Below are 24,296 nucleotides of genomic sequence, written 5' to 3'. Positions count from 1 at the left end.
ATTTTCACTGTGTGTGTGTGTGTGTGTGGTGTGTGTGTGTGTGGTGTGTGTGTGTGGGTTTTTTGTTTGTAAATAGAATTGTATTTGTTTATTAATTATTTGCTCGGCTTTATGCTAGAATTGTATCTGTTACATACATATTATATACCATATCTATTTTTTGTATATATATTTTCTAACGGGCTACACACTGTTACGTCAAATATTTGGCAATTAGTTTTTGCTGTGTTATTGTGGGCTTTTCCTTTATTTTTTAACGCATTTTTCACATTTGTTTTCCGACAAATTAAATGCAAATATTAACGTTACTCCATTTTGTTTGCTTTTTGTTCGCTATTTTTGTTTTTATTTCTCTGTAAATTGTCAATACATATTCTACGGAAAGTTGTACATGCAATATTTGAGAAATTGGAAATTCTAATTATCGCAAAAGTATCGCAAAAGTGTCGCAAAAGTGTCGCTACAATTAAATATTACCAACTATAATTTACAGTTTGACATATCAAATGTACAATGCGCAATTAACTTTAATTATTGTAAGTGTTTGTGTGTGTGTGTGTGGTGGTGTTTTTGCTGTACTTTTGCTTGCCATCATTTTTTGGCCACCAATTATGTGCCGTTATTTATGAGCCCAAGCAAACCGCCAAACTGGAAACTGGAAACTGGAAACTGCCAACTGCCAGCAGTGGTCCAGCCAAACAAAAGGCAACTTATTTTCACATAATTTTCTAAATCGCTTCCATTTAACGGCCACCCCGAAATTGTTTGTCCCAAAAAAGCCATTTAGCAGGCAAATAATTACGTGTTGGTCCTCGTCCTGGACCAACTTTATTAACTGCGCTGGGAGACAAAAGTCGACTCTGCTGTGGGTTCGCAAAATGTGTGATCTGAGATCTGGCCTGCCTGGAATGTGCTCAAAGTGTCAAATATCGAATTAACTCATTTGAGTTGGTCCTTCGTCGCACTTGGTGGCTCGAAAAACTTCCTAAATCTTGGCCAGCTGCGTTGTTCTTGGCTGTGGGTGCAGGGGAAACCTTCATTAAATTTGACAATGCTTCAGGAACGAACCGAACCGAACCGAACCGAACCGGACCCCACTGGACTTTGGGTCCTGTCCATTGTCGCTCTGTCCGCCCCGAACCCATTGTCTGTCCCTGTCCGGCTTGCCGTTTCTTTTGTAGCCGAAATTTTGTGCTGTGCCGGCAGAGTCGAATATATAGAAAAGGTTTCCTTAAACACCCAAAGAAGACACCAACAAAAAAAGAAAGCAAGAGAAATGCCTCCTGCTGTCTGACACTTGCCCACTTGGAAGTTCCTTAATTAAGATTTTGTGCGTTCTGGCAGCGGACACAACCCTCGGAGTTGCCTCCCTCTCTGCCTGGCATATAATCCCCACCCCAAATCGGGCGTCGCTTGTGGGTCGGCATTACTTTAATTGTTGTCTCGTAGCGAGGCCCTCACTTTGTCTGCAAATAAATCCTTCAGAATTGCCCAAGGAGTGCGCTTGAACGCCTTCTTGTGAGCTGCTCTCTCCCTCGCCCTCTCTGTCTTTAAGCCGAAACTATCTTGCGCTCTGCTCTAACCCATAGCTATCTCTGTCTCTCCAGTTTCGGCCACTTCCTGTTGCTGTCGCCACTCGTGTGCACGCGCCTTCCTCTTGTACTTCGCATTCGTATTCCAATTACAAAGCCACAAAATGTTGAAAAAGCTGTGCAATGATTGTGGTGTGGCTCTCGGCCCTCCTTCCAAGGGGTTCTCTTTAGAGTTCAGTCTGGTTCAGTGGTTGAAGGGAAGTCTCGGCGTCTTGCGGCGGGCACGCAAGATTTTTGCACAACTTTTTATCGTGTCTTAATGTAATTGTTGTGTTCTGTCTATGGCCTCCCACTGTCCCTGTCCCTGTCCCTGTTCCTTGCTCCGTTCTTTAGCTGTTGCCGCGTGTCTGTTCATTTGATTTGCTGGCACATTATTCTAGATCTACGTCTAAATGTAGCTTCAAATAGCTGTACAACATTTCACTTTTGGCATGGCTTGGCTAGGATTGCGCTGGATTTACACCCATATGTTGTGTCCGTTGGTCAATTTGTAAAATGAGGTTAAGTGTGGTGCTGATTGTTCGAACGGGGCTGACAATGGGATTGCCGGAGGGCAACACTTGGCAATTGAGGGTTGGATTTGGTGTGTGTCCAGCACTGGGGGAAAGACTGCCGACACAGGCAAAACTTTAATTAAATTGCAATTTAAACACTGAATTCTCAAGCAGCCGCCTGGGAAAGTAGGTTAAGATGTAGTCAAGCAGCGAGCAGTACAATGAAGGAAGAGCCTGAAATGAAGGCACAACGCAAGGGTTGCCCCGTGGCCCACCAATTTCCTCTGCTTTATTCCCCTGGCTCAGCATCTGCTGGCAGTTGGATTTCTCCTTTGATTTCTTGCCTGTCGTAAACTAAACTGTTACTTAATACTTGATCGATATTTCATTTTTATATGCATGACTATCACAACACTTAATCTTGGGCACTCCTATGGAACACGGCCAGGTCTGGCCAGTAAACTGACCTAAATACGACCACAAGATGGACATCAAATTGGCAGGGGGAGTGCGGCCGGCCCTCCTCCCTCTTGAATGGCTCATAAAAACTTTGCTAGCGCGGGCCATTTGGCTGGGACTCTGCGCTCTGCCTCACGCGGCGTATACGTAACTCAAATTTATGACAAATTGTTGCTGCTAAACGCTAAGAGGCCCTGCAACGTGTGCGGCGAAGCATCATAAGTCAACTGAGCGGCAAACTCAATGGAACTTCTATTCGGCCTTTGTGTTCTGAGTTTCAGCTTCGAGGCAACGATTTGAGCCTTCAATTTCTATCAATCGATTTGGAAAACCAAGCTCCAACTTTCGTTAAGCTAAACCCAAAGAAAATTCTGTCGTTTCCGTAACTGAGAACCGATTCCGGGACGGTCTCTGGCGCCTCTTAACTTTATGACTCATTTCGCACAGTTGGCAGCTGACAGTTTCCTGGGCGGGCAGTCGGTAGTTGGGTGTTGGATGTTGGATGTGTGTGGGTCGGACCTTACTCTCTACTCTCGAGACCTGACTTGCCTCGACTTTGCCTCTACTGGAAGGGCGCATATTGCCGCTGTCCAAAGACGGTTTGTCACCAGATACCCAGACGCCGCGAGCTGGGTGCCATCAGCCTGCTGCTCACTGATTTAATGACCGGCGGCAAGGTCGGTGCTCCACCGAGGTCAGTGGCTGCCATTCTGTCTGCTGCTGCTGCCACACGGCGGGGCTGGCTGCCACTGCTGAGCAGCTCCATGGGCAGGCTGGGCACAGCGAGGCCAGCGGTCGGACTGCTGGGTGCCATCTCAATGGAGTAGCTATCCTCGTGGCTGGGCGATTGCAAACTGCTGCGACTGCTGCCCGAGGAGCCGCTGCTGCTGCTGGCCAGCGAGGCGCTATAGAACTGCTGACAGCGCTCCAGTCGAGTCTGCTCCTGTTTCAGCCTGCTCTGCTCCTGTTGCAGCTCCCGAGCCTGAAGATTGTGCAGCGGCGAGCTGTAGGGCGCCTCACGCCTGGTGCTGTGATGCCACTTCTGCAGCCTGGCAGGATCTGCCTGATAGTTGAGGAAACTGTGCGCATCGTCGCTCTCATTGAACTGTCGCTGATGATGCGGTCGCAGCTGTCCCGCACGTCCACGCCGCTGCCACGGCAGCTCACAGCGATAGACGTGGGCCAGGCCCGCCAGCAGCACCACAACCAAGACGCAGGCCAGCAGCAGCATCACGCCAGGATGACTGCTCGATAGGGTGTGCTGTGCCTCCAGTCGCTGATCCATCAAGTGCTCCGGCTTGGACTCGCTCTTCAGCTCCACGTAGGCCTTCAGTTGGGCAAATGTGTTCAGCTCCTCCAGCGCTCCTTCCTTGGGCGTATTCACGCTGCTGTGCTGATGCTGCTGTGTCCTCGGTGTGGTTGGCATGGCTGGAGGCATCTTTGTGGCCGCATGCTTGGTGCTGTATGTCATCTTCTTGATGCTCAACGATGGCTTCTTCTTGGTCTTTGTTGGCGACTTTGTGTCGCCGTTTATTGCTTCCGGTTGCCGCTTATCAGCAGACGATGTCTGGCGGGTTTCCTGCTCTCTGTGCTGCCTGTGCTCCTTCTGCTGCTGCTGCTGCTGCTGCTGGCTATCTTCCAGCTGTCGTCGTTGTTGCGCATCCGCCACGGTGGCTGTGCCGGGCAGCAGCAACTGTTCGGCATCCACCAGCAGCACATCGCCCTTGTGCATGAGCAGCGGTGTGCCAATTAGATGGCGATCCTTAATATGCAGCTGCAACGTTGCATGTTTGTGTGGCGCCACAGTTGGCGCTGCTGCTGCTGCTTGACCGGACGTTGATGTTTCGCTTGTAGACAGTTCTGGTCTCTCTGTTGTTGTTGTTGTTGAGGTTGAGGTTGTTGTGGAGTATTTTAATAAAGTGTCAGTTGACTTAACGCTGCCTCCCGTTTGTGCTGGCATTTTGTCAGATTTTTGTGCTGTTAAAATTGTTTGTGGCACTTGAATTGGTGTTGTTGGAATACCCGTTGTTGGTGTACCCGTTGTTGTAGCTGCTGTTGTTGTTGTTGTTGCCTGTTCGCTAATGTTCGTTGGCACTGCAAGTCCCTTGGGTTTGGTTGCTGTTTGCGGTTGCAGCATTTGCTCGTTGGAATGCATTGTTGTTGTAGTTGTTGCTCCAGTTGTTGTTGTAATTACTGTTGTTGTTGCTCTCGTGGCTGTTGGCATTGCCAAATTGTTCATCGCTTGTGTTGCCTTTGTTTGAGCCAAAGTTGGCAGCCTCGGGTATGCTGTTGTTGTTGTTGCAGTTGGCTGGCTTGGGTTTGCTGTTGTTGTTGTTGTTGTTGCTGCAGTTGGCAGACTCTGTGATGTTGTCGTTGTTGTTGCAATTGGCATGCCAGGCATTTTTTGTTGCTGTTGCCGTTGCTGAATTTTCGCTAACAAAGTTGTTTCTGTTGGCCTCAAAGTTTTTGTGGTTAGCTGAGGAATGTTGTTACCGGCTGATTGCTGCGTTGTTGTTGCCGTATCTTGAGCCTTTGACTCTTGGCTGCTTTGTGGCAGAGTTCGCTGCGTGGCTGTTGCAGGTGCAGTGGCCTCCAGACTGCACTCGGGCGGCCTTTTGTCATCTTGCGTTGCTCCCGCTTCCATTCTCCGGCCACACTGACTGCCAAAGTTCTCATAAAAGTCATGAAACTGCAAAAATTGCTGCTTCAAATCGATTTGGCCCCTCGGCTGACCCACATCGACGGCGCGACAGGGGCTGGCCCACTCGGCAATGCTCAGCAGATCACTGCACCTAATGGGATTATCCTCCAGCAGCAAGTCCCTCAGCTGTGGCAATGTGTGCACTATCGATTGACTCACACTCTCCACCCCAGACGACTGCAGGTTCAGCGTCAGCAGCTTGGGCAGCGCCAGAGCGGGCAGGAAAATCAAACGATTGCCGGACACATCCAATGTCTGGAGATTGGTTAGCCCTGCAAACGACTGCGGCGGCAGCTCCATTATTTGATTGTGCTGCAAAAAGAGATGCTCCAGCGAGGTGGGCAGACTGCCAGGCACTCGCAACAAGAGATTATGATCGAGGAAGAGGAACTCCAACAGCTCCAAGCGGCCCAGGGCATCGTCCTCGACGTGAGCAATGCGGGAATGGGACAGATCGAGGTATTGGAGCAGCGGATAGCTGTCCATGTCGCCGCAGTTGATGGACTGCAAAGGGAGAGGAAAAAGTATTAGTTCATATGGGAATGAATTTTGACCTCTCTTCGGGGGGTCTCTTGACCTCCGTCTAGCCGTAAACTTTGACTGGCAAGGGTTCCCTCTAAAGACTTCTTCTTCCCGCCTTCATTTGATTAGTGCCCCAGACATGGAGAGCGGCAAGTGTGAGTTGAATGGCATTGTTTAAAAATTAACTTGAATCTGCCATTTTAATTACTTCAAAAGACTCGTCAGGCGCGCTCTTTTGGCCCTGCCTCGGGCCTAGTGCTCGTCTAGGTCTAGCGCCAAAGTAAACATAGACGCGACTCGTTAAATGAAACGAGTGGTGGCAACCAACCAACCAACCAGACAGCCGCCCGTCGTCTCTGTCCTCAGGCAGTGCAGCCACAGACATGAGAGGGAAAGGCAAAGGAGAAGATTGGGAGAAGAATGAGCAGCAGGGGAGCACGGCACGGGCTCGGGCACCTAAACGCCATAATTTGCCATGAAAAGGCTGCGTGTTGACTGCCGATAAAAGCGTCGAGCCAAAGCAGTGGCGAAAGTGCGGCAGAAGCTTCGGCAAGAGCAGCAAAGCAGCGCGCCAAAGCAGAGGCAGAAGCAATGGGCCAAAGCAGCAAAGCAGCGGCAGAAGCTTCGGCAAGAGCAGCAAATCAGCGGCAGAAGCGTCGAGCCAAAGCAGCGGCGAAAGCAGTGGCAGAAGCGCGCCAAAGCAGAGGCAGAAGCAGTGGGCCAAAGCAGCAACGCAGCGGCAGAAGCGGGGCGCCAAAGCAGCGGTAAAAGCAGCAGCAGAAGCAGCGGCAAAAGCTTTGGCAGGCAGGCGGAGCGAATTAAAATGGCTAGGTAACAAAGAAGGCGAACCAGGAGGGGACAAGGAGGAGGAGTAGCAGCAGCAGAGACAGAGCCACTCCAGTAGCTGTAGATAGTTGGGCTGTTGCTCCGTTTTGGTGTCAGGCGTCCCAGCTGCACGTTAGCTTGTCTGCTGGCTTAAACGTGATTATGCTTATGCCAATTATCCTTATTTTATTAATGCCTAGCGTCGGTGCCTGTGCCTCGGGCTGTGTCTGTGCCTGTGCCTTTTGTCTCTCTGGCCCTAAACAGCTTACGAGGCGGCATTTTTGCACCTTTTACGGCTTCTGGCATAATCGACATGGACAAAAGGCGAACGGCGAACGGCGAACGGCAACCAATTTATGCGCCGCATTTGCTTGTCTACACTTGAAGCCGTTTAACCATAATACCTGAACAAAGGGTGGGGCGAGTGTCCGGAATGAGCCACAGTCCCAGCCGCGGCCCGAGTCCCTGCCTCTGCCCCAGTCCTGGCGGCGCTTTATGCTCATAATGCAATCGGGATTGTTGTCTATTTTTGTTTGCCCTCTAAATCTGTTTTGCTGTTGCTGCTTTTTCTTGTGCCGCCCTAATCTGCAGCTCGTGTTGCTGCTTATGCCAATCAAGACAAAACAGTGTCTACTTTAGGCCTTCCTTTTGGCCCAGCTCCCAGTCTTTTTTGTTCTTTCTTTTTGCTGCCTTTGGGGCGAATTACTTATTAAGACTTGATGGCTGCCCGCCTAGCCATTATTTTCTCTTTTGTTTGTTGAAAAGTGAGAAGTGCACTTTGCTATTTCCATTGTGTGTGGCCACATTGTGTTTTAATTACGTTCTTAACTGGACCTGAGTGGCGTGTCCTCTCGGCCCAGACTAACAGTTGAACAATTCTGCTTGCATTTGCACTCGAGGCGCGGCACTTGTGGCTAAATATTTTCTTGGACTCGCACTTGAGTCAGTCTTCCGCAAACCACCGTACTGGCTGCAGTTTAACACAATTTATGGAACACCATCTTATATGAGCAATTGCTGGGAACTTTCTGAGCAGAAAAGCTAGTCAAAAGTTTGCTGCAGAAAATCGTATCCATAAAATGTTGCCTGAAAGTTGAGTTGGTAAAAGTTTTTGTAGGTTTTTAAGGCATTTATCAGGCGGATATCTTACAGGGGTACGATCATAAGTCTCTTGCTTGAACTACGATAAATATCTACAACTTATAGGTGATGTTCTGGTACTTATGAAGTGTTTAGAGCGGACATAAATAGCTGCTAATTGATTGCCATTTTGGGTTCAAGTTCCATACGATATTCTTTAGTCTCTAGCTTGGCTAGAAATTGTCTCTAAACTTTTGCTAATTTGATATTGATTGCTGCGTATATTTTTTATAGCAAAATTCACAGAATCAATAAAATAAATTTCCGGCTTTTCCTCCATAATAATTCTTGATGCTAAAATGAACAGAAAATAAAATTAACCTTCCACCGCTGTAGCCCTGACGCTCTCTTTGCTTTCTTTTTCCTGTTCTGTGCCGCTCTCCTCCCATTCTGTTCCCTCTGCCCCACAGAAGGCGGAAGCAAAAGAGAGCCCAACAAAATGGCGCGGGGGCACATTTAAAAATAACAAAGTGTAAATCATACGCGTGGCAAGATTGCCTTGCGGTTGCTTCGGTTGCCAAGGATGTGGGGCTGAGGCTGGTGCCTGGGTATTGGGGGGGATAACTGAGGCTGGGGGAAAGCGCACTCAAGCACGCAGTGGAGCCCGGGCCACATAACAGATGCTAATTAATGGCAGCAGTACACCCCAAGAGCAGCAGGAAGGAAGGAGCCTGCAGATGCAGAGTCAGAGTCAGAGTCAGGGATAGAGTCAGGGACAGGGACAGGGGCAGAAACAGAGCCAGAGCCAGAGCCAGACCCACAGCTGGCAAGTGTCTGCTTGGAATGTGCCGTTAATTGTCGGCAAAAGCGTCAAATTGCGGTTCATTGGAGCTCCGCACTGGCGCTAGCACGGCTCATGGAGTCAACAATTTATCGATTAGTAGAATGATTTGGGATTGGAAATGACTTTGAACCTACCTTGAGCCAGTTGTCGGATAACTTCAATGTGCGCACCGACTGTGCGAGAGCGGCCGGCACCTGACACAGTCCCGTGCCGCTGGCATCCAGCTCCTTCAGACTCCAGGAGGCTACAAATTCCTGCATGGCAGCTCCCACCTGCGGGTTGTGGGCGATCGAGAGGCTCACCAAGTCAGGTATGCCCTGCAGCGCCCGAATGGCGGATCCACTCAGACGATTGTGGGACAGATCCAAGTGGTGTAGGTTGGGCAGTGCCAGAAACGTTTCGTAGTCAATGTCCGAGATGTTGTTGTGGCTGAGGAGGAGCGTCTGCAGCTCCAGCAGATTGTAGAACGTCTCACGGGACACGTTGCCCAGAAGATTGTGCGCGAGGTTGAGGTGCCGCAGCTGCGGCAGTCGCTGCGCAAAGAAGTTGGACGACAGCCGACTGAACCGATTGCAGGACAAATCGAGTGTCACCAGCGGCAGCGAGGGACTGGTGTCGGCCAGGCTCAGGGGTATGCCGCTCAGCGAATTGTTGCTCACATCCAGCTGCCGCAGCTGCTGAAAGTGATCGATGCTGAGTCGACTCAGCCGATTGTTGCTCAAATCCATGGACGTGATCACCTGCAGGTCGCCCTGCCACTGCCCGCTGCTGCTGTTGTACTGCCGCAGGCCGCGATTGGTTAGATTCAGTCGGCTGGCGGGTGCATTAAGCTCACGCTTTTGGCGCGTTTGACTGAAACGCTGCTGCTGGTAGCGCTGCTCCCCCCGGTAGCTCGCTGGCTCCCCCCTGAAGCTCGCTGGTTCATTCTCATTGCGCAGTATGCGGTGGATGCTTTGGTAGCTAAGGCCGCGGTGCTGCTGCGACAATTGCTGCTCCTCCCGATCGGCAGCAGCGCGGGTGGAGACTTCGGCAGCAGCGCGAACCGGGATCTCGGCAGCCGCGCGAGTGGAGACTTCGGCAGCAGCGCGAGTCGGGATCTCGGCTGCAGCGCGAGTCGGGATCTCGGCAGCAGCGCGAACCGAGATCTCGGCTGCAGAGCGGGTGGAGACTTCGATTCGAGTGGAGACCTCACGTTGGGCGCACGCCAACCTTGTTAGGAGCAGTGACCACGCCAGCAGCAGGCCCACATCACGCAGGGGTGCCACGATTTTCACCATTTTCTCTTGCTCCCTTTTGCCCGTTATCCGCTTTTACGGTAGACTCTCCTTCCCTCCTGTTGGGGGTCAAAATGTCCTTTAATTTCACTTGGAATTTATGCGCTGTACGTGCAAACGTTTAAACGTTCAATTTTGAATATGGCTGGCTGGGTCATTCATTTCCTTATTCATTCATTCACTTTTGCTGTGAGAGGGCGGGCGTCACGTGCGCGCCTTTTGGCCGGGCATGTGACAAGTGTCAACAGCAGGTGCTGGGGTCGCAGCTGAAGCCAAAGCCTGAATCTGAATCTGTGTCTGAACCTACGCCTGAGGGCACTGCCAATGGCAATGGCTGCGTTTCCCTTTCACCGGCCATTGCTCAAATCTTCTTGTTAAAATGTCATTGCCCGATGGAAGGGGCGTGCGTCACGTCGCGGGTTGAAATGTTTTTAATTTTTAATTAAATCAACTTGATCATTCTATTTTGGTCGCGGGCTCGTTTGTTATTTGCTGCTGCTGCTTGCTGCTTTCAATTTTTCAGCAGTTCTGCAATTGTTTTACAATTTTAATTGCTCTCTTTTGTCGTTTTCCACCGCGGGCTCCGCTCTGCCCTCTCTACATTCCGCTCCTCTCCTGCTTTGTTTTCCCTCTGTTTCGTTTAAGTTTTCCTTGGCCAGCTAATTGCTGTTGAACAAAACGCAACTCAACTCGAGCAAATGTCAATTAAAAAGCGAACAGCATTGCTCCTCTTCTTCTGCTGATGCTGTTGTCCTGGTTGTTATCCTGCTGGCCCTTTGTTCTTCCTGTTATTGTTGTTGTTATGGCCAACTGTTGTCACATTACAGTGGAAAGTGCTCCCCTGTCGTTGCGTGTATAAAATCTGTAATAAAACGTGAAAAAATTGCTTGTAATTACGCGTTTGCTTTTTGTTGTTGTGTGAATACAAAATGTGCCAAAGGTAAAATTTGCTTTTAATTCGCTCTCCCAGCTCGCTCGCCATTTATCTGTGTGGGTGCATCTGTGTGTTCTCTGTGGGTGTGGGTGTGTTCTTATTTTTGTATCCCTTCTTAATTTCTACTTTGGCTTTACGACTTCAAAGCGCTTTGGCTGTTGGCTTTAGTGTTTTTTTTTATGTTGATTGCAGCTAATGAAATTATAATTTCAACAGCAGCTCAGCCAACGAGCAAACGAGCCAAGAGCCATGATTTTGGGTCCCGGCCTAAGCGGCGAACGGGTTGTCCCGCCTGTCAGCCGCACGCCATAAACCCCCTCCGGCACCCAAGCATATGTGTGTGTGTGTCCGTCTGCCATAAATCATTTAACTGGGTCATTTCATTTCCGGCGTAGACAAGCGACACGGCCAACAGCCCAGTGTGTGTGTGTGTGTGTGTGTGCAACCTAACTGTCAACCGACAACCCACAATCCACAATCCACAGCATCTGGTATCCCAAAACGACGCAAATTTGATTTACTCATTGCCGGAGGGGGGCCTAATGATGCTCGAATGGTAGGCTCTCCGCTCTGCTCACCACTGCGTTGCTATCTGCTCCCCATGCTCTACTCTCCACCACTCTGCTTTGCTTTGCTCTCCGCTCCTCTGCTCAACTCTCCACTACTCTGCTCTACTCTCCACTGCTCTGCTTTGACCTGCTCTGTCCTCTGTCCTCTGTCCCATCCCCTTCTGCCATGCGTTTTTTTTCCAATCCTCGTAAATTAATTTGTCAATGTCTACTTAAAGTCGAACATGGCATTTTGATAACCCCAAAAGTCTATTTGCACTGCATTGATGGATGAATTTCGTAGGGTGATCACTTTCAGCAGGGGTTAACAGTGTGTCAGTGCGTGAGAGTCCCATTTAAGAGGTGTCAATTACGCAATAAAACACTTAATAGACTCATCTCAATAAACCATAAAGCCACAGCTGCAACTTGTTCAATTTAATAAGCATTTTCTTAGGCATCAGCTTGTGTCGCACTTTATTTGCTTGATTACTTTTAATTGACTTTATTTATTAAAGATTTTCCACAATGAGCTTCGCCACTGATTGCCATTTCAGCTACTAAATAACTAAGCGAACAAGTCTCAATATTTGTCTAAGCAAATGCATAAATTGTAGTATTTTTTGGCTACTTTGAACGTGTCCAAAAGTCTGCTAAAAAAGGCTTCCGGTTACGTTGCTTAATGGACAGACACCTTGACAGTTTTGACACGTGAATGCAGCTGGTACCCTGGATCAAGTTATCCAAAACTAGAGTTGGTTGTTGCTTTTGGCATGGTTTAAATTGAATTAAAATCTGCTTGAAACTGTTCTGAAATCCTTAAAGAAAATGTCTTGCCAGTCATATCTATTAGCTGTTTTATTTGTAAATTGTTGGCTTTTATGGCAAACAAATATAAGCCAAAAACACACCAACACACACACACACACACACACACACATACAAGAGTTTTTATGTAAGTGTGTAAAGCCCTGACTGGGTTTTACGTTTAAATTTATTGACAAATATCATCAAGAAGCTGCCTGGCATCTCATTTCATTTCTGCTGCCGTTTGCTTACATAACAGAACGGAGTAGCAGTAAAATTTGGGCCATAAGTTTGGCGACATTCAGTCAACGCACCCGGCCCCCCACCAACCCCTCCCTCGAGAGACAAACAGACAGGCAGGCAGATGTACGCAAGTCAATTGACATGAAAGTCGATTCCAAAAACCAACAACAAATGAGGGGGAAATATCAGCAGCAACAACAGGGGTAGGGCGAGGGTACATTCTCGGGGTGGGGTGTGTGTGGTGCTGTCTATTTGCTCGGTGAGGATTGACGCAGCCCACTGTACCGCTGAGGGGGGCTCCCTTTTTATATCTCTGAGAGGTTTCTGCGCCGTCGCTTGTCAGTTTATTTTATGCCAGCTTGAAAATAATTTACAAATTGCTGTGCCATATTTTTCCTGCTTGCCCTCCGATGCGACATTAGCGAGGGTTGCTCAAAGGCAGCTTTGCTGCTTAGTTCACTTATTGCTTCATTGCATATTTTTGTTAGTTAATCAAATGCCCAGGACAAAGCAAATAACTTGCGCAGTGCACAGAACTTGAGGATGCAAATGCCAGAAGGAGCAGACAGCAGCACAAAGGCCAAAAGCTGCGCATAGAGAAAAAATTACGAGAGGAAAGCGTGCTGCTTAAATCACATCCAAGGCGCACTCTGGGTGAGAGCTGAAATTGGATTTCACCCAACAGCCTCCCAGATGCCATACACACATACGTCAGTGATTTATTCTTAGATGCCCAGAACCCGCAGCCCAATCCCAAACCCAAACCCAAACCCAAACCCAAACTCTAACCCCACCCACACTCCGGCATGGCTTTATCAGCAAATGCAAATGCAGTTGACAGCAAGGACAGCCATATGGCCACCCGTGCTCCTCCATTGCATTTCATTGAGTGCGCTCAAGCCAGTGGCCATGCCCCCTGCCCCCTGCCCCTGCCCCTGCCCCTGCCCGTATGCCCTTGCTTGAGACTCTGCTTTTTGCTTCAGTGGCGCGCTCAATGGTGCAACAAAATACACACAAAATTGTATCTATTCCCCGTCTTCAGCATTTTTACCAGCACAGCACAGCACAGTCTTCCCTTGTGTGTTTGTGTGTGTCCCTGCTTTATTTGCATGGAAATGTTATTGCTGTTGGCTGCCTGCTTGGTTTGCTCCTTCTAAGCGCTGCATGCCGGGCATGTTTATTGTTTAAGTGCGCTACCAAAGTTCTCATATGCATTCCCAGCTCCATTCTCCATTCTTCCCCTCTCCCTGTGCTGGCTTTTTAATAAACTTCCCGCTTTGCCGTGGACTTCATAGAGCTCGCTCGATCGCCCGCTCGCCAAATCCTTCTGCTGCATCTGTGTCAATGTCGGGCACGTCTGGCCGCACGTGCCGCTACGTGGCATGTGCATGTGGCTCTCGGATCTTTAAGCAGAATGTCCCACCAAGCACTTGGCTAACAATTTGCTGCGACACTTTTTCTGTGCGATTCACAGACATCGATTTGCCGTTTTTATTTGCTGCGCATAAAAAAGTTTTCAAATTAAAGTTTATTCTCAGGCTTTTCGACTGTCAGCTGGCACAGCCTGAACGAGCTGGCAATTTGGCGGCTCTAAGATATTGACAGACAGCCGCGCAAAGTGGCTGCTTGGTGGGGCACTGAACAAGCATATCGATAGCGCAAGGCAAGTGTTGGCCCCGTTGCTGGGAGATGGTGTTTGGAAAGTGCTCCCAAAATTGGTTTCCCACAAAAGTTTCTCAGTGGCTGCTGTCTCGGTGCAGGTTCAGGTGGCAGGAAGATTCTTAAAGGTAACTTATGGCAGTTCATTGTGGGGCGCTATGAGTAATGAGCAACAAAAATGTGCCCTTTGCTTTATGTACTGGCATTTGCCTGAATAGTTTCACAACAATTTCCACTCATATCTTTTGTTGCTGGCACATCCTTGAGGCATTGTTCTTGTGAAGATTTGTCAGCGGGTGTCGCAGCGTCGCAGCGTCGCACACACATGTCATTGACTTTCGCATTCGCATTGTGCCATCCTGTTGTGCTCTCTCTCTATTAATGCCCTGCGGGAAAAAGGAAACCCACCCAAAGGAGCAGCCTCCCCACTAACCAAAAACACATAAGTAAAATCTGTAATAAACTTGTTGTTGTTCTTGTCCGTGGTTGTGCCTCTGCCTCTGCCTCTGCCTCTGAGTGTTTTGTGTGCGGCTTTTATTGTTTTATTTGTATGCGTGTGCCCACCCTCGTTTTTTTTTGTAGTTTTTCCTTCTGCTTTTATTTGTTAAATTGTGTTGTGAAAAATCGCTGAAGGCCCTGGGCTTTGGTCTGGGCCCCCTTGTGTGTGTTTGTTTGGCTGCTTTTGCCTTCTTCCGCTTCTTCCTATTTTATGTGTATTCCATTTTGTGCCTTTGTGCCTGCGTCCACGTCTTGGGCTTTATTTTGGTAGCCCAATTTGGCTTGGCGGGACCTTGAGTGCGCTGAATGGGCCACAAAACAATTTTTTAAATAAAAAATAAGGCAGCAGTCAGACAATACTCTAAGGCCGCCTGGCACTCATTTGTATGATGTGTTATCTCATATTTTTGAAACCCTTTTTGCTGTCGTGGCTTAGTTTTGGTTTGGGTTTTCGTGTGGCGAAGCTTTCACTGAAATTGGAAAACTTTTTCAATAACTGTGCATAAATGCTGGAGCACTCATTTGCTCCCCTTGTTACTTATTGCTAATATTATATTTGCTCAAGTTACAGCATCCCCTTGGAGCCGGGACGAATTGTGTAGCTGACAGCCACGACTCTCCCTCTGTCTGTCTGTGGGCCACTCATATTTCCTTCGAGTGACACAATGATTTTCTAATAATTTGCCAAATTGCCTTTGGTTGACCATTAAATCTGAGATACGTGTCTCACTGGCAACGCCTCTGAAAGCTGATAGCCGGATTACAGTGGCTGCCACACACATGCCACAGACATTTTTCTCGGCTCGGACATCACTTGAGACTGTGTTCTGGCCCCGTACGTTGCTGCTTGCTGGTGTCATTAAGTGTCTTCTCAGTTGTTCTCTGTTTGGGCAGACACTTAAAGCCATGTCCCTTAAAGTTCCTTGGCTCGTTGCTGAAACTAAATCTGTGGCTAGTGCAGAATCAATAATTGGGGCGCTGCTTTGAAGTGGTTTCACATTTCCCATTGCAAGTGCACAGAAAGGGACAACAAAATCAACAAATGACTTGGCTGGCAAATGAATCTCTTCCATACCATTGAAGTGACATCGTGTAGTATTTTTTCGGACCCTTTTTGCTGGTAATCTAAGCTCCCAGTTCTGCCTTCAAATGACTCAAATGTTTGCCCCTCTGTGGCCACGTTGTCCTGCTGGGCAATGAACAAAAACTCGTTTAATATTTTTGTCGATTTTTTCTACGAATATTTCGTGTCAGAGTTCACCAACCATTCCCATTCGATTTTCCCTTACCCACTGAATATTTCTCGTCCTTTATTTTGATTGTGGCTGTCTGAATCCGCCTCTGGTGGGTCCTTTTCCGGGTCTCTCTGTGTCGTCAACTTTTGGCATTTTGTGTGTTTTAATTTTCATAGCTGGCGGCCGGGCGCTTGTTGATCCCCTGACAGATTTGTTTGGCAGTTTCCCTGCCTCTCTCTCTCTCTGTCTCTAATTCATTTCTCTCACAACTGGCAACTTCTTCGGCAATTAGCGCTTGTGCCTTCGCATAAATCTGCCTTGCCAGCCATTTATCAGAGGCAGGCACTTGTCAGTAATGCGCCGCGTCATTTACATTAACGCACATTACGCTCCATTTTTCGAGTTTCAAATTGTGGGGGGGTTGGCTCTGGCTCTGGCTCTGTCTCTGGCTATGTGTGGCAGCAAACTTTAAATTTTTACGACATCATTTCATGGGCCACAAGGCAGCAAGCAGCAGCAGCAGCCCCCCGACAAACCCTTAACGATTGTTGTGCCTTGTCTGCCACTCAGAACTTTCAATGATAATTTGCCAGCACCAGTCTCAGTCTCTCCTTACACAAAAGGAGAAAATATTACACGCATAACTGTCGTTTTTTTTTGTGTGCCAAGCCAAAGTCTGTGGCTCGGTGTCTCTGTGTTCTGTCTCTGCTGCTTGGAAAGACACAAAAATTAGGCCATTAAGGCATTTACCAAATGCGCCGTGTCCTCAAGGGGCACCCGGAAAATGGTGCAGGATATCGCCCTCTTGGTTTTTTGTGGAATTGAAATTAATGTGGCGGAAATCACAAGTTCCAGCACGCAACGCGGCCTGCAAAGGGTTCAAGGGCTCAGGTCCTTGAGCCGCTTGATATATGCCGGTAATTTCTGTTGTGCGCCGATGATTAGAGTGGCAATTAGTGAATTAGCATACGGAATATGTTTAATGTGTTTCAAATGAGAGGGGATGTGCTTCAGGGCGGGCCAGGCCTACGCCTTGAGCGATTTTTGGCGAAAAGTTTTGAAAGTGATTTGATGCAATTTATGGCAGAGCGTCCCTCAATGAAGTGTGTTTGGGATATGCCCAAAAGTTATGGCTTTCTATGCTGTTAAGAACAAATCGAAACGGATCTGCTTTGCCCATTTTTGGCGTGCTTATTTGCTGCTTTAACTTTGCCTCTGGGCTGGGCTGAATTATTTAGCAATTTTTCATATTTTAATGGCAAAACATTTTGCTGGCAAAAGTAAAAGAGGATAAAAGAGAAGAAAAGAAGGAAAACTCGGCAAAGTTTTTAATTTGTTATGCTGCTTGCGTTGCTGCTGCCGTGTTCCACGTCCACGCCCACACGCCTCCATTGAAGTCCAACGCCCACGCTGCATTTCGCATATTTTATTTTCAACATTTATTGTTCGCCTCTCGCAGGCAGCGTCTCGGGATCCAGCTCTGGCATTCATTACATTATAAGCCATAACAATTTGACCGTGAGGCATGAAAGTGTCGAAAGTGCAGTGGGCGGGGGGCGTGGCAGCGAACTTTTGCTGTCCAACAATGGCAAGGAAACCGTTTAACCAACAGGCGCCAGAGTTATGCCTGGGATCGCAAACAAAAATACATGGAAAATGTTAAAAATGTTAACAAAATGTGAGAAGGAAGCCCCGAAGAGGCTTGGCATTTAATTCGATTCCAAAAGGAGAGCTGCTGCTGCCACTTAGGATGTGGCAAAGTGCAAGCCACACGCATAAGGATATGGATAAGGATAACGATAAGGATATGTTTGGTTCTCGTTTTCTTGTGCCTTCTGCCTTTTGCCTTGGCCTCTTGGCCATTGCATAAATAAGCGCGTGGGCCTGCGTGGGGAACTGCTGCCAACAAAACTTATAAATCCCAGATATCCTGACCTTAATGCCACGCTGAATACCAAATGATGATGCTGGTAGTCCGTGTCTGTCCGTGCCAAGCACCAAAAGCCAAAGCCAAAGCCAAAGCCAAAGTGTGAAAATAAAAACAAACCGCATTCAGGCAGCAGAAAGATAGCTGGTCCAGCCTCAGCCAGCGAGAATAAAAGGCGTCGAGAAAAATCGATGGAAAAGTGTTTGCCGTCTGAAAAAGTTTGCCACAACACAAACACACACACACACGCACACACACACACAGTCGGTGGCTGCCTTGTAGGTGTTGCCTCGGGGGGCTGCTGCTGCTGCTGCTGCTGCCGCCAGGTTAACTGTGCCGCTGAGTGGCTGCTAAATATTTTCAAGGATAACTTTACAACACAAATGTGTTGCATATGTGTGGGCGACCCGAAACTTTGTCACCTAGCTGGCTGCTTATTGTTTTAGCTTTGCCACTCACTCGAGGGGATTGGCATTGACGAAAAGGTTACACAAAAGGATACTCGGGCTCGCACTTCACAGCCCTGGCGGGGGGCTTCCCTGCTGGAAGCTTCCTGGAACCCTGCTGGCACCTTCCTTTCTATTTATACAGTTTTATTTTTAAAGCTAGACCTTGAAATGGGATATGCCCGAGCTATGCCGCGTTGGCCCACAACTATTTTGCATATTTTTACTATTCCTCTTTCTGGTTTGTCGCCCAGCTACGTGACTTGGCGCTCAGGGACGCCCCCAAAGGCATAAATAAATTATCAGCGTAGAAAAAGTGGCGAAAAAAGCGAAAGCAAACAGGAAGAATCTTTAATGGAGAAGAAGGGATGTCTCTGGTAATTGCATAAGGCCTCAGTAAATCTCGATTACTTTGCAGCATTGCAGCACATATATTCTGTGCAACATGTGCAGCCAGCCCCCCGGCACTGCAATCATTTTTATGACATTTCCGATGAATACAAAATGCTTAATTAAATGCCGTTGAATGTTGTCGTCGTCGCACACAAATTGCGTGGCTCTGCCCTACACCGGCAACTAGGCAACCCCAAGCCGGTGGCGGCTGCTCGGGCTCCAGCTCGTGGCCCCCGCCCAGCCTGTTCCCGGCATGTGATGACACGCATAATTTATTCAATTTCCATGTCTGTGTGCGTGTGTGTGTGTGCGGCACCCTGAGCCCCGTTAAGGTTTACGCGTCTCTAATGCTTAAATTACACATTCAAACACATACGCATAGAGCACACGCAGAACACATAGACGCGCTCAGACGCACACAGTGTGCCGCAGTCATGTGCGACATTTGGTACGCAGAACTTTTTGCCGACGTTTTGTTTCCCACTTGGGCAAATAATGATCCCCAGACACAGACAGACAGACAGACAGACAGACACACGCGGAGCTTTTTTTTCCTGCTCTCCGTTCCTGCTGCGGCGTATTTACTGCAAAGATTATTTGCAATGCCTCCGTTCCCATTGTGCGATACTGATGAGGGGGGGGGGAGAATACTGATGGAAGAGCAGCAGCAGCATGAGGTCGAGGGTGGCATCTCACAGTATGCGGCCGCTTTGTCTACAACAAATCACTTTGTTGGCGCAACACTTTAATGTCTGGGATTAGGCATAACGGTGAGATTTCGCTCTGTGTGCGGCATTACGGTTACGGTTGCTAGACAGAGTCGTAGTCGAAAGGGGGCTGTGCCATTGCCACTAATGGCTTATGCTCATTATTGCTCATAATAGCGAGAGCAACTTTGCTCATAATTGCGTGAGCAGTGGCTGGCGCTGCACTCAGCTACTCTCAGCTGAACGAACCCCAGTGCAAAGTTTCTGCCTACGCTTCTGCTTACCTGTGTGCTGGCTGTGCGCACACAAGCCTGTGCGTGTGTGTGTGTGTGCCTGTGTGCTTGAGTTCCATTTGCACTGTTAAACTCATTCTGCTTAAGGAAATGTAGTCAAATGTTAGCCATTCGTCTCTGTGGCAGTGTGCTTAAGTACAAGCTCTAACGGAAGTGGGTTTTTGGTAATATCAACTTCATATGTCAACTGTTTACCCATACTTGTGCACAGTGGAATATGCATAAATGTGCACTCAGGTTTTGGAGTACATATTATTGAAAAACTATGTCAACATATACATATTTTTGGTTGCATGTCAAGCGGTAAAGTAAAGCTGAAAAGCTTTCAAAGGGCACATCTGCTGGCATATATTTTAGCAATGATTACAAAATGACTTCACTTTGGGGGCCATTTGGGTTATGTTTATTTTTGTAGGCATTTACTCTGTGTGGGAAAATAGTTTGAATTTTGCGATTTCTAATTATGAATATTGCAGCGAGGTAGAGAGGATTTCTGACACTTGAATCTGCAGCGAAATGTGTGGTATAGTGCTAATTTTATTGTACCACTAAAATATGTCCACATCCTAAAATGGATTGTAAAATTAAAGTGAAACACATAAAAATAAACCCTTAAAATGCTTCATTTGCTCGCAGATTGCTTTAAAAATTGCCGCATTCCGGAGCAAAACTCCGTGTTAAATATTTCGCCACGGGTAGACGCATTTCTCCCTTTTGTTTCTTTTTTTCTTGTGCCGCCATTTATGTTTAAGTGAAAAGGCAGCCCTTGAACAATATAAAGCCAGCGATCAAAATCAGTGTGTAAAATTTTGTGCTGTTTCGCACTCGCAAAAAAATGTTTTACAATTCCGAGCATGGGGTGGCTGGGGAGTGGGCTGCCTGGGTCTGAGGGCGTGTGTCGCCATCAACTGCAAATTGCTCACGCAAATTGTCTGTTTCCTGATGCCGCAATTGGAGTTGAAGCAGGGCGATGTCTATTTTGCGCCTGTAAATCGTAAATCAGCGCAGATTATTGTTGCACGCCCAAACCTCACAAGTCTCAGGCTCAGCATCCTCGTCTCGGCAGCATTTACATTTGTTTCTTTTCCTTTTTGTATGTCTGCGTTTTTCAATTTGGAGCAGCTTAAAGCAACCGCCAACCAGCCAGCCAGCCAGTCGTCTCCTGCTGCTGTGGCGCTTTATCAAAGGCCGTTCTTCTTCATAAATATGCAAATTGTTTCAGCGCCCGTTGTGGCTGCTGCCGTTTTACGGCTCTAAATCGGATTTACTTTCACTGGCTTTAAGTTTCAAACTGGCTGTCGTCCTGCCTGCGTCCCTTTGTAGTCGCAAAAATATTTGATTATTTGCCGCCGTACATGGAAGGGAGCGACCGGGACCGGGACCGGGACCCTGCTCGGGCTGCAGCTAACGATTTTGATTGCCACAACACGAGGCACGTGATTGCAGGTGGCCGCAAACAATGCGGGAATGGGGCTGGGCTCCTCCAGCCTGTCTCGAGTGCTGCTGTGGCTGCTACCCGCATCACTCATACGCACTGTGGCGGCAGCATATGCTGCTCGTGCGAGCAATAACTTTTGCCTGAATCACTGGCAATTCTTCCCACTAATTAGATCAAAATGTTCCATATTTCAGCAGCAGACAACAGGCTCCGAAGTGTGTCTGAGCATTGATTAAAAGTTTTGTGTAAATTGAGTTTGAAATACTCGCATTATTATGCAAGAATATCAAGTTTCCTTTCCTTCTTGCCCTCAACCGCAGGAGAGGCACTTACGCCAAACTGTCTGCCCACCTGCCTGCTGGCAGCCTTAATTGAGACTCCATCCTGCTGTCAGGCAACCCCCACATAGACGGTAGCTGGAGGAGTGTGGGGTGCTGTGGGGTGTGTTATCTGGCGGCACTTTTGCTGCCTTCTAATTAGATGTTGGGGCTGCATTAATTGCCACCCCACAAACTCGGACTTTATGGCTTTTCGAGCAGCCTGCAAGGCTGACTGTCTGAGTTTTATTGCCAAGATAGATAAAAGTCGAATTAGCGTTGACTTAATTCGCCTGTCAAATGGTTTATGCCTGACATTGTATGCTCGCCACCTGGGCCACGTATTTTGTGTGCATAAAATGGCATTTATTTTTGCATCATTTACTTCTATAAATCAATGACTGGAACACTGGAATTCCATAATACTTTTCCCGCTTTGCATGCATAATTCCGGCGCATGAATTTCATTCGAAACAATGCAAAAAATCAATCAAATTAAATTGCAAATTAAGATCATGGGAGAAACCCTTGTGAGCCCAAGGCCGGCCACAAAACTTGTCCAAGATTTCTCCAGCCGCAATGCCATTGTGCCAGCTCGCAATTTCACAATTTAATTATCGATAAAAAGGAGGCAGAGGCAGGGAGATAAAGTTGCGCAAAAAGCCTGCAGGCCACTGTTGGCTGGCTGGCAGTTTCTGTTTTTGTTTCCATTATCCATTCACAAGTTTGTTTGCCGCTCCCAGGAGCCTTGGATTTGCATTTTGCTCTTTGCATTCCCAGATCTTAATTTATGGAATTTGTGCAATTGACTGAGGGCCGGCCGGAGCTAGCCGCAGTTATTGGTTGGCTTTGTCATGGCCTTTGGGGCATCGAGTTCTTATGTAAATGAAATTAATATTTGATATTGTGTTTATATCGATCGAATCAAATCAAGTAACACAAACTCTGTGCCTGACCATTAAATGTCAGCTGTTGAGTAAATTATTCAATGCAATAATTAATGCCAATTCCATTACCGAGAGGACCCCCACAGCGGTTGGGCCTCATTGTTGAATGCTCATTTCAATTTTAATTGGATGCCCAGCCCAGTGTTGATTATGTTTTGAAATGAATTTTCAATTTTTCATTCGCCTTTGATTAGGTCCAGCGACTAATGGACTGCCAGTTGTCATTCCACGGAGAAATGATTGTTTTTGGTCAAACTTTTTCAATTTTCGCTGCTGCTTTTCGTCCTGCTAATTATGAAATTCTTAACTAAAACTCATCCGCAGCACGAGAAAAAATGGTCTTGCAATTAAGGCGCAAAATTAAAACTGAGCAGTGGCAGTGCCAGTGGCAGTGGTCGCGATTTGCATGAAAATTTCATAAATATGTAAGCAGCGGGGACCATAGACCGTACGAGGACCGGGCCAAAAGCAAACACAAAACGCTGCTGCTGCTGCTGCTGCTGCTGCTGTCTCCCAAAGGTACGAGTAATCAAAGCAAAAATTACCTAATTAACATAATCCGCAGTGGCCAAATGAGGCGGCGGCTGCTGTTGCCACTGCTCCTCCCCCTGCTGGGGCTTGGGTGTAGCCTTCGCGTCGTCTGTGGCCGTTGATTAGCTGCTGCCTGGCTGTGCTCTCTCTCTCTCTCTCTCTCTCTCTCTCTCTCGTCTGTCGTTTGTCCGTAAATCCTCTGTGATAAGTTGTCTAGGACTTGATCCTGTTCCGACGACAGTTTGTCTGTCGTGTTTCCTAGCACGTTGATTAATTTGCAGACGTTTAAAATTCGCTTTTTTTCTTCTCGCTCTCTCTCTCTCTCTCTCTCTGGCTTACTTTTTGCACTGTTTTTGTTTGGTTTTCGGCTCTTTGCTGTTTCGAGTTTTCGTTTTCGTTTTGTGCTGTGTTTATGATTATCTCACATTGCTTTGTGTTTGTTTGCTCTGAGGTTGCTGGAATTACATTTCACTTTAAGGTTACACCGCTGACAGATAGCTTCAAGAACTGCAACTGACTGATGTCCGGTGGGCAGTGAGTGGACTACAAAGTCAAGGCAGAACATACACACTAAAACATACAAGTTGGTTCAGGCAGGAGCGAGGTTGGAGTATTAATTGTGACGCAAAACTAAAACCCAACCCAAGAAGCCACCCAAATGCCCGGGACACCGGCTGCGACGCCTTGCTGTCTGCTGTCTGCTGTCAGCCTGCAAGAAAGTTTTTTGACTTTCTGACTTTAGTCGAGGCGGAAGCAGGCCACAGACAACAAATCAAGCGCACACACTCCGTCTCACTCACACACACACACACACACACACACTCTCAAGCAATCATTCACACACACACACACACACTATCGGCCGCAGTTCCGTTAAGCACTTGAAGGCTGATCTGTCTACCTGTTCTTGGCACTCGTTTGAGCTGCACAAACAATTATGATAGAAGCGCGAGCGCGTGTGTCGGGCAGCAGCCTAATTATGTTTGTTGGCACTCGGCACTTGTCAGCTTTTGTCGCGCTGTCCCGACTGTGTTCCGCCTGTGGGCTTTATCGCGTGTCCTGGCGTTCGTGTATTCAGCACTAAACTGAGCTACACAGGCGGCCAGGACATGCTTTTAAGCCAGTGCTGCTCGGAGGCTGCTGCTGCTCGGCTGCCGCTAGCTGCTCGAAGAGTTCGAAAAGTTCGAAAAGTTCGAATTTCGAATTCGAGCGAAGCGCATGCGCTGGCTCTCTCTCTCTCGATGTTGCTCTCTCCCGCTGTCGCGCGCTTTCTCTCTCTCTCTCTCTCTCGTTCTCTTTGTGCCCTGCGGCGTTGTGCCCTCTCTTTGTGTTCGCTTGCTCGCTGCGTTTTGTTATTATTTTGTTTATGCTGTCCCGCCAGGCAATGTCCCTGTCCCTGTGTGTGTGTGAGTCGTCACCTGTTAGCATTTGGCGAGTCCTTGACTCGTCCGGCTTGGCCTTCAGCTGCGGGCTGCTTTGGAGGAGTCATCCACAATCCTTAGACTGCTGTTGACATTGCTTCGCATTATGTAATAATCACACACAGCTACAGACACTCATCCCCGCTCCTATTAAAGTTCAA

The 24,296-nt window shown here is 47.9% G+C and overlaps 2 protein-coding genes across 2 annotated transcripts in view; one reads left to right on the top strand and one right to left on the bottom strand.

The window, feature by feature from the left end:
* LOC117589569 (protein timeless homolog) overlaps positions 1-24,296 on the top strand; it is a 64,192-nt gene that overhangs the window by 32,302 nt on the left and 7,594 nt on the right. The window lies entirely within an intron of this gene.
* Positions 349-23,781, bottom strand: LOC117589570. The gene is made up of 4 exons (XM_034281621.1): positions 23,616-23,781; positions 22,729-23,169; positions 8,652-10,653; positions 349-5,750 (listed from the first exon to the last, which is right to left on the bottom strand). The coding sequence occupies exons 3-4, from the start codon at positions 9,792-9,794 to the stop codon at positions 3,150-3,152; spliced, it is 3,744 nt and encodes a 1,247-aa protein (XP_034137512.1). The 5' UTR covers positions 9,795-10,653; positions 22,729-23,169; positions 23,616-23,781; the 3' UTR covers positions 349-3,149.

This window comes from Drosophila guanche, unplaced genomic scaffold (assembly GCF_900245975.1).
Source record: "Drosophila guanche unplaced genomic scaffold, DGUA_6, whole genome shotgun sequence".
In the NCBI taxonomy this organism is placed as follows: domain Eukaryota; kingdom Metazoa; phylum Arthropoda; class Insecta; order Diptera; family Drosophilidae; genus Drosophila; species Drosophila guanche.
Note: the sequence above shows the minus strand (reverse complement) of the source record. Positions and strands in the feature narration are given on the sequence as shown.